This window comes from Eptesicus fuscus, chromosome 10 (genome assembly GCF_027574615.1).
Source record: "Eptesicus fuscus isolate TK198812 chromosome 10, DD_ASM_mEF_20220401, whole genome shotgun sequence".
Taxonomy (NCBI): domain Eukaryota; kingdom Metazoa; phylum Chordata; class Mammalia; order Chiroptera; family Vespertilionidae; genus Eptesicus; species Eptesicus fuscus.
In genome coordinates this window covers 26,399,899-26,409,373 of record NC_072482.1, presented here as the reverse complement: position 1 = coordinate 26,409,373, position 9,475 = coordinate 26,399,899, and the positions used below count along the sequence as shown (strand labels likewise).

Below are 9,475 nucleotides of genomic sequence, written 5' to 3'. Positions count from 1 at the left end.
CATGGATATCCACATCCTACACCCAGGATTCTGTGAATATGTTAAGATTGCATTGTACTCATTTCCTATGGTTCTTGAAATAAATTACCACAAACTTAGTAGCTCAAAACAATATAATTTTATTATGTTACTAGAGGCCTGGTGCACAAATTCATGCATGGGTGGGGTTCCTCGACCTGGCTGGCAATCGGGGCCAATTGAGGCCGATTGGGGTCGGCCGGCTTGGGGGAGGGACTGCAGGAGGTTGGCCAGCTGAGGGAGGTTGGCTGTGGGAGCGCACTGACCACCAGGGAGCAGCTCCTGCATTGAGGGTCTGCCCCCTGATGGTCAGTGGATCGTCATAGTGACCGGTCAGTGGGTCATTTGGTCAACCAGTCGTAACAGTCACTTAGGATTTATATATATAGACTAGAGGCCTGATACACAAAATTCATGCAAGGGGCTCAGCCCCTGCTGCCACAGCAGCCACCTCTGCCTTAGCCCCTGCCCACTGCTGCCACAGCCACATTGGCCCTCGCAGCCCCAGCTCTATCCAGAAGGTCGTCCAGAAGTATGTCCGGAGGGACATTCGGTCTAATTAGCATATTATGCTTTTATTATTATAGACTAGAGGTCCGGTGCACGAAATTCGTGCACGGGATGGTGACCCTTAGCTCAGCCTGCACCATCTCCAATCTGGGACCCCTTGAGGGATGTCCGACCGCCCGTTTAGGCTTGATCCTGGTAGGATAGGGCCTAAAAAGGCAGTCGGACAACCCTCTCACAATAAAAGACTGCTGGCTCCCAACCGCTCACCTGAATGCCTGCCTGATTGCCCCTAACCGCTTCAGCCTGCCAGCCTGATCACACCCTAACCACTCCCCTGCCAGCCTGATTGATGCCTAACTGCTCCCCAACTGGCCTGATTGCCCTAACTGCCCTCCCCTGCTGGCCTGGTCACCCCTAACTGCCCTCCTTTGCCAGCCTGGTCGTCCCTAACTGCCTTCCACTGCAGGCCTGGTCCCCCTCAACTGCTCTCCCCTGCAGGCCTGGTCACCCCCAACTTCCCTCCCCTGCCAGCCTGGTCACCTCTAATTGCCCTCCCCTGCTGGCCTGGTCACCCTTAACTGCCCTCCCCTGCAGTCCTGGTCCTCCCCAACTGCCCTCCCCTGCTGACCTGGTCTCCCTCAACTGCCCTCCTCTGTGGGCGCAGTCACCCCTAACTACCTTCCCTGTTTGCCTGATTGCCCACAACTGCCCTCCCCTGCAGAGCTGGTCACTCCCAACTGCCCTCCCCTGCTGGCCTGGTCTCCCTCAACTGCGCTCTTCTGCTGGCGCGGTCACCCCTAACTGCCTTCCCTGTTTTCCTGATTGCCCACAACTGCCCTCCCCTGCAGACCTGGTCCCCCCCAACTGCCTTCCTCTGCAGGCCTGGTCCCCCACAACTGCCTTCCCCTGCAGGCCTGTGACCCCCAACTGTCCTCCACTGCAGGCCTGGTCTTCCCCAACTGCCCTCCCCTGCAGACCTGGTCACTCCCAACTGCCCTCCCCTGCTAGCCTGGTCACCCCTAACTGCGCTCCCCTGCAGTCCTGGTCCCCCCCAACTGCCCTCCCCTGCTGGCCTGGTCTCCCCCAATTGCCCTCCTCTGCCAACCCAGTCACCCCTAACTGTCCTCCCTGCTTGCCTGATTGCCCCCAACTGCCTTCCCTTGCAGGCCTGGTCCCCCCCAACTGCCCTCCCCTGCAGGCCTGAGTACCCCCAACTTCCCTCCCTTGTTGGCCTGGTCTCCCCCAACTGCCCTTCTCTGCTGGCCTGGTCACCCCTAACTTCCAGTCAGATGACAACATTTATTGCTCCTAAACTTTTGCCACAATGGTAAACTTTTGTCATATACAATGACTTTTGTCCTTATAGCCCATTACTTCCATTCCTGCCCCTAATTTTTTAACCAGCCAATTAAGTACGTTCAGGAGCATGCAGAGCACATTATGATATAAAAAAAAAAAAAACATACACTTTGCCTACAGTTTCCAATAAAGTAGAAAAAAGTATGTAGAAGACAGAGAGTAAAACCATGAATGCGGGGATATTGTAACATACTCAAAACCCAAGACCATACACAAGAAGCATGAACTCTAGTTTCTTCTCATTTTCTTTCTATATTATTAAAATAGAAATGTAGTTATTTCTAACATCTATTCAAAATAAATGTTTTTATGCCTATAGTTCATTTAAAGAAATTATTTTAAAATGACTAATTTTATAGTGAATAGCTGCAAATGTTATTTTAAAGGAAATAATTAATTGTATTCTATTATTCTATGAACCAACATAATTAATTGTATTCTATTTTATTTGGAAAAAATTACAAGTAGGTAATTCACAAATATATGTTTATTTTCCTAGTGAGATTTGTAAAGCCATTAAAAATATTTGTTAATTTGTGGCCAAATTCATTAATTTAGTGCATGGTATGACAAAGGCTACATGATGGAAATATGGGCTTGTGCTCTCTGTTGCTAGCTACTAAAGTGAGGTTTGGATAAGATACTTTGAGATTATTTTTAGTAATATCTAGATTTAATTTTTTTATCTTAAAGTAATTTCAGATTTACGTAAAAGTTGCAAAAATAATAGAGACTATTCCAATATACCCTTCATCCAATTTATCCAAATGTTACTATTTTACTATATTTGCTATATCACTTTCTCATGTTCTCTGTCTTTCTCTATGTTTCTCTCTTCTCCTCTCTCTATAGCTATCTATCTATATCTATATCTATATCTATATCTATCTATATCTATATCTATACTATATCTATATCTATATCTATCTATATCTATATCTATATCTATCTATCTATATATATCTATATCTATATATAAAGCTAATATGCTAAATTTCCTTCCCTCTGTCTGAGTAATGACGTCACATAGCAATGCCCGGCTTCCTCTCCCTAGTGACTAGCCTCCTTGAAGTTTCTTCAGCCCAGGAACACGACTTGCTTTATAGCCAGGTGGAAGCATTTCACACTTTAACCAAATGTCTGTAAAGCGTTTTCCCGTGCCTCCTCTCATTTGACCCTCGCAGAAGTCCTGGAGGAGGTAGAAAGGAGACTTGGTAGAAACCTATTTTCTTTTCATTAGCCGGGAAACGGAGATTTAGAATGTTTGGAAACTTGATAGGACTGAAAAGAAGTAAGAAATGGTGGACCTTGAAAATGACTTCAGGTTTTCTCACTGCACAGAATATAGTCAAACACTGCTACAGTTAAATATTTTACCCTTTGTTCTTCCTGTGTGATCTATAATAATAATCTGCTTTGTGTTGATATTTATTGCTGTGTTGCTGACAATTACCTGAAAGAGAAGTTGGGGTGCTTCACTGGGCTAGAAAAAGTTTAGCTAAATCAGAAAGCAGGTCTAATTAAGCAAGTTTATTCTATATCTATAAAAGGATAAGTTGACTCTCACATGCGTGATATATATAAAGCTCTAGGCTGAAGCCAATCAGATGCGTGGGTTTTCTTCTGACATTGTCAATCGTGAATTTGGTTGACACTTCTATTATAGAGAAAAGGCAAATAGCAATATTAAAATATTTCTTCTAATTAATTTCCTTTCAATATGCATGAATTTATGCACCAGGCCACTAGTCTATATATATATATATATTTTTTTTCTTCTTAATTATTTAAGAGTAAGTTGAAAATGTGATGTCCCTTTACCCCTTAAATATTTTATTATGAATTTTCAAAAAACATAGACACTCACTTTTATAATCACAATAGAGTTAGCAAAATCAGTAAACTAAAACTATAAGCCTTATTTACATTTTTGCTAATTATCCCATCACTGTCCTTCCTAGTAACAACAGCAGCAGCAACAAAATATAAACAAAATCTTGCCCAAGATTAAATCTAGGGTTACATATTATGTTTAGTTGTCATGTATTGAAGTAATTTTCTTGATAGTGATTGGATGGCCATGATAGTCAATGTGTCTTTGATTTTTTATTATTTCTCCTCTGTAGGGCTGATAAAATATTGTCTCTGAAACTGTGTTTTCTAATTCTATTATCACTAGAGGCCCAGTGCATGATTGACTCATGCATGTGTAGGGTCCCCTACATGCTTTCGCTTTCGATCACGGGAGAGCTGGGTGCCTGTCTGCTGGTGCACCAGGCCTTTCAGAAGCCTCCAGCACAGCGGAGGCTTCTGAAAGGCCTGGTGCCTGAGCGGACAGGCACCCAGCTCCCCCGCTTTTGATGGTCCAAGGTGGGACGTGAGCTCGCTGCCCCAGAGGCCCCTTCTGTGCTGCAGCACAGCCATGACGCAGACGCTGAGCTCGAGCCGCTGCTGGCGACATGAGCTCATTGTCCCGCTGGCCCAATCGGCCACCCCGGCCACCCTGAGTCCCACCCCCCCGCGCCTCCTGGCCAATCGTGGGCATAGCGAAGGTACAGTCAGTTTGCATATTTGTCTATTATTAGGTAGGATTCTCTTCAAATGGCTGTACTCACTTTGTAATAATTATTGTATACAGTTGGTTTTCAAAGTAATGGCTTCTTAAATGGCAATATCATTTACTGTGAGAGACCAAATAATGAAAAAATTATATCAAAAAGTATTTGCAGTAATTTAAAACCTTAAATGTGATGGTTTTCTCTTAAAATACTATTTCAATATTAATTGGATTAGTTTATTAACTTGTTTAATGATATAAAACAATTGATTATTCATCTGCCTCTGTAGCAAAAGTTTTAGTGTACTTGAATATTGTATTAAATAATATTTTAGTCTTAATCTATTTATTTATATTGAACACAAGAGAATTCAGATCTTCATTTGCTGTGTATAAATATATTATGTTTTATGGATGTGATCTCACCTTAATATATTGATCTCTAGAAATAATCAATATATGAGCTACAATTTAACAATTCAAGGATTTAATTTGAAAAAGACAGTCAATAACTTTCACCTTGAAACAATAGCTTCATTCCTCTTTCTCATAATGCAGTAACTGCTCCTCTGCTGCTATCCATGTCAACAAAAATGTGTCAGTGCAGTGATTATAACTAGATGAACTTGGTCAGTTTCCCAAACAGAGATAATTTCAATATCAGAAATGTTGTATTTGGGTGTTATGCCACTTTAGAATTAATGTCAGCTTCTTTCTTGGCCTTCCTTCCTTACATTTGTGAAGATTTAGAATGGCAATATTCCAAACAGTCCTTTCTCTCATCTGCTGTTCTTACATTTGTATCTGTTAAAATTCAATATGATAATTTTAAAGTTTTCCAATCAGTACACATATTTTCCCCTGTGTATATATAGGCCAGCTTTGAGTGATGAATATTCATTTTATTCTGTGGCATATTAACATATAGCATACATTTTGACTCTGAACATATTACTTATGAGAGATTTTTCACTGCACTTGCTACTGCTGCTATTGGTTGGCAGCACAGCCAAGTCTCCTTCCCTTTCTTTCCTACTTGTGACCCTAAAATATATTATGAACGTTATAATAGAAACTGAAACTGATTTCACTAGTTTAGTTAGTGAAACTAAAATAAATGGAAATATTAAAACAGCACTTTCCATGTAATGGGCTCTGCCAGATTCTTCAATAGATGAAAATCAGTCATTCAATATTTTGGTCCTTTATTATATCCTATCTCAGGCACCAAGTCATTAGAAAGCTTAATATAAATGATTGGGCTGCTATGATTTTATTAACCCATGGTTCTTATTATAAGTTCTATGGAATTCTTGGTGTTTATAAATTATTGGGCTGCTATAATTTTATTAACCCATTGTTCTTGTTGTTATTGGAGTCTACTGAATCCTTGGAGTCAGCTTAATGAGGTATACCTAAAGTTGATAAGAACTCTGAAGTAGAAACTGTTTTATTTAATAATACAGGTTAGATATTTTTATTAGTGTGCAAAGATAACCTGATCCAATGCCCTTTCACCTGGCTTTTCTAATGAGCGTCTGTGAAAGTATTGGATACATAGTTTGTGCATTAGCTACAGAACATATTCTATAATGTATGCCTTATTTATCCTTCAAAACAAAATTTGTTTAGTGCAAAATTTTCCTTAATATCCCATTGTTGAAATAATAGTGCAGTAAATGGAATACCGTTAAAAACAACCTTTCAGGACAGGAACTTGTTTAATGTGAGATAAATCTTTATCCAAGATATACAAATCAATTAAGTGGTGATTATGGTTAAGTTATTTACATCATTAGAAGAAGAGGTGGGTTTACCAGTAGTTATAATTTATTCATGTATAAATATGATACTTTCTATTCAATAATGATCTATAGACAACTCTCAATTTATTTACATATATGTTTATACAATGTTTGCATGAATAAGTTTGCTCCGAGAATATTCACAATGTAATTGTGGTACCTGTAAAATAGTTATATGTGAAATAAGTGGAGAACATGGTAAAATAGAGTCATCTATTGAAAACACGTGGATCTGATGCTGGATAAGTGGATGTGTAGGGCACTTGGAGAGTTTTCCTTTTTCAGCCAAATCCTGTTTGGAAATACATTTTCCCCGTTAAAATATATTTTAGACATTTTGATGAGAGTTTACCTGAGAAAATAAAATCCTAACTTTCTTGATAATAAATAGGAAAATAAAAATCAGCTAGCTTATCATACTTATAATGATCTGGATATCCAGAGACATTGTATAATAAAGTCAACCCTGGGACTGTTCTCAATGGTATCTTCTTAAATGCAGCTTTAACAATGAAAAAGAGGACTATGAATGGATATTGTAATTGCTGTTGCTGAATATCATAAGAGTTACTGCATTTTTTTTTAAATTCATAAAACTGGGTTTGTATATGTCTTCAGCACCGTATGCTTTTAATCTTTTGGTATGCTGCAAAGCAAAATGTGATTACAATTACTGCACAATAATTTTTCTAATTTATATTAATTCCAAATGTTTACAATGTATTAGCTGTGGCTGGCATCTTATTCACCCTCCACTACTATAGCTACCTGTCTAAAGAAAGATTGGTAGTATTCCTACTGTGAAAAAAAACAAAAATATCTACGAGTCATGGTTCTACAGCTTATTTCATAAACTTTTAATAGTCTTATCACACTTGTTAGCTATATATCCCCTTATCATTGGCCCCATGATAGCATACACTCAACTTCTAAATGGGATGAACAATGGCTGGTGCCAAAAGAGGTCATGTTTATATTTCTGGGTCACTGAACTTCCCTGTCTCTTTCGTTTCCATGCCTATAAAACAGATAAAGCAATACTTGCACCATGTTTTTCAGAGTGCAAACTGAGATAATGGATGTGAAGACACGTTAAAATTTTAAAACGTATGTAAAAGATAATCTCCCATCCTTAACCTTGAAAAATAAATACAGAAAAAAATATTTGGAATCAGTAAGAGAACTTGGAAAACTTTCAGTATATTTTATTTGTAGAAAAGTTAGTCTCCATTCTTAGGAGGGGTAGAGGCAAAAATGGAAAATGACTGTTTATGAAGAGACTGAGGGAAAAATTTTAGTGACATTTGAAGCATGCATTTTCAGGCCCCGATGGTGTTACCTGGAGAGTTTCACTGTCCTTAAATAGAGGTGGGATAGATACAAAGTACCTCAGCAACAGCATCTGGTGAAAGAGGCTGTCACATCTAAAATAAGGAGAAAGGGGCAAATTAGAGCAATCCTGGTTACCTATTTTCTAGTCTCTTCCTTCTTCCACACGTCTTTCCAATTCCTTCACAAACTGTGGCTTTTTGTGTTGCTTTTTAGTTTTAAAATCCAGCCACCTCCCTGAACCCCCTCCATAGATAAGGGAATGGGGAAGGAAGGCTAGCTGGGAGAGAAATCAGAACTAAAGTCAATCCCCCAATGATTGTATGCTAGAAGCATGTTGCTGTACAACAACATCGCCCGGAGCCTCTTTATTTGTTTATCAATGAACATCCTGCTGCTTCCCGGAGATGTAGGTCAGGCTCATTGAAGACAGGAGTCACCCATCACACGCAGTCTTCCTTACGTTTCCAGACTGGGTGCGCTGCTGATTCCTGCACATCGGAGCGCATCTGAGCCAGGAGAGAGGAGACACCTGTGCCTTAGGGACGCAGGGAAAGTCCCATCTACCTTCGGGAGAGACTTTCCCTAGTGCTGTTCCATCCCCTCCGCTGCTCACTCCTCATTCCCATCCTCCCTGCCTGCCGTCTTGGCCCCGAGCTCCTCTGTTTAACGGGTGCTTTTTCCCGCTCTCCACCCTCTCGAATCTCAGCGGAAGGACCCAGAGCTCCACACAGCTGGGCCTGTCTAATAACCAGGCGAAGGCTTGAGCTGCAAGAAGAAAGCGCTTGCACCTTCTGCGCTCCCCTCCCCTCTGCAGCTGTCTCCTGCCAGTCAGGCGATCCGACGTGCGGCGCGACCCAATGAGGGCCCGCGCCCTTCGCGAGGGCCCCGCCTCCCCTGGCACCAGCACCAATGAATGGTTGGCGGAGGTGGGACGCGCCCTGTTCCCGCCTCCCCAGTTAAGGCGGCTCGTGTGAGTGCGGGGCGGGGGGCTCGGCGCGAGCGAGGGACGACGGAAGGGACGGGCAGGTGTGGGCGCTGGGCCGCGCAGCCCGACGGCCGGAGTCGCAGGTGCTCGGGGCTCGGGCCGGTGAGGGCGCGCGGAGATCCCCTCGCCCCGGGAGGCGGAGCCGCGCGGGAGCCAGGCGCTGCCCCGCGACCCTGCGTCCGAGAGAGCGGAACCTAGCGCTTCGCCCGTGGACTGTCCGAAGTCCGCGCTATGGAAGAGGAGAAATATTTGCCTGAGCTGATGGCAGAGAAAGATAGCCTGGATCCATCTTTTGTGCATGCATCGCGCCTTTTGGCGGAAGGTAGGACTTGTCCCCGCAGATGGGCACCAACCCTCGGCCGCCCATCTCGCCCCAAGGCTGGGTTAGGAGAGTGAAGTTGGGGAGGGAGGGACGCCTGTCTCCTTCGCAGAAACTGTTCCCCGGAAGATGCTAGCTTCAGAGCCTGTTCTCCGGGCGGGCGGCAGTGCTCCTACTCCTTTCTGTCTTAATTTGGGGGGGACCGAAGCTCCCAGATCTAATGGCAGTGCTGATGTGACCTGTTAGGATCACTGATGGAGAAACCATAAAGTGTGTCGCGGTTCACAGGGGGTATTTCCACTTCGCAGAGGGAAGGTGAATCAGTTTGGAAGTAAATAGTGATCCATGTAGTGTTCTGAGAGCTTCTTGCTGCATATCAGCATTTTTTTTTTTTTCTTTCCCTTTCCTGCATTTGGGAAGTGATGTGATACCCTTTAGTCTAATTACAGTCTTTCCTATGAAAAGTCCTGGAATTAACCCAGATTAAACTATGCACGTACGATGCATGTTCTTCTATGTTGGTGAATGTGGCAGAGGCTAAAGTGGTTATCAATTTATTTGAAGTGTGATAATTGGTTTACTCTGCAAGT

General features: G+C 42.5%; 1 protein-coding gene across 2 annotated transcripts in view; it reads left to right on the top strand.

Annotated features, from left to right (window-relative positions):
* The first annotated feature begins 8,797 nt into the window (after positions 1-8,797).
* KHDRBS2 (KH RNA binding domain containing, signal transduction associated 2) overlaps positions 8,798-9,475 on the top strand; it is a 523,179-nt gene continuing 522,501 nt past the window's right edge. For both annotated transcript variants that reach the window (XM_008138690.2, XM_054722535.1), the window contains exon 1: positions 8,798-8,888. In XM_008138690.2, the coding sequence (XP_008136912.2) occupies positions 8,798-8,888 (91 nt within the window). The remainder of the gene's footprint in view (positions 8,889-9,475) is intronic.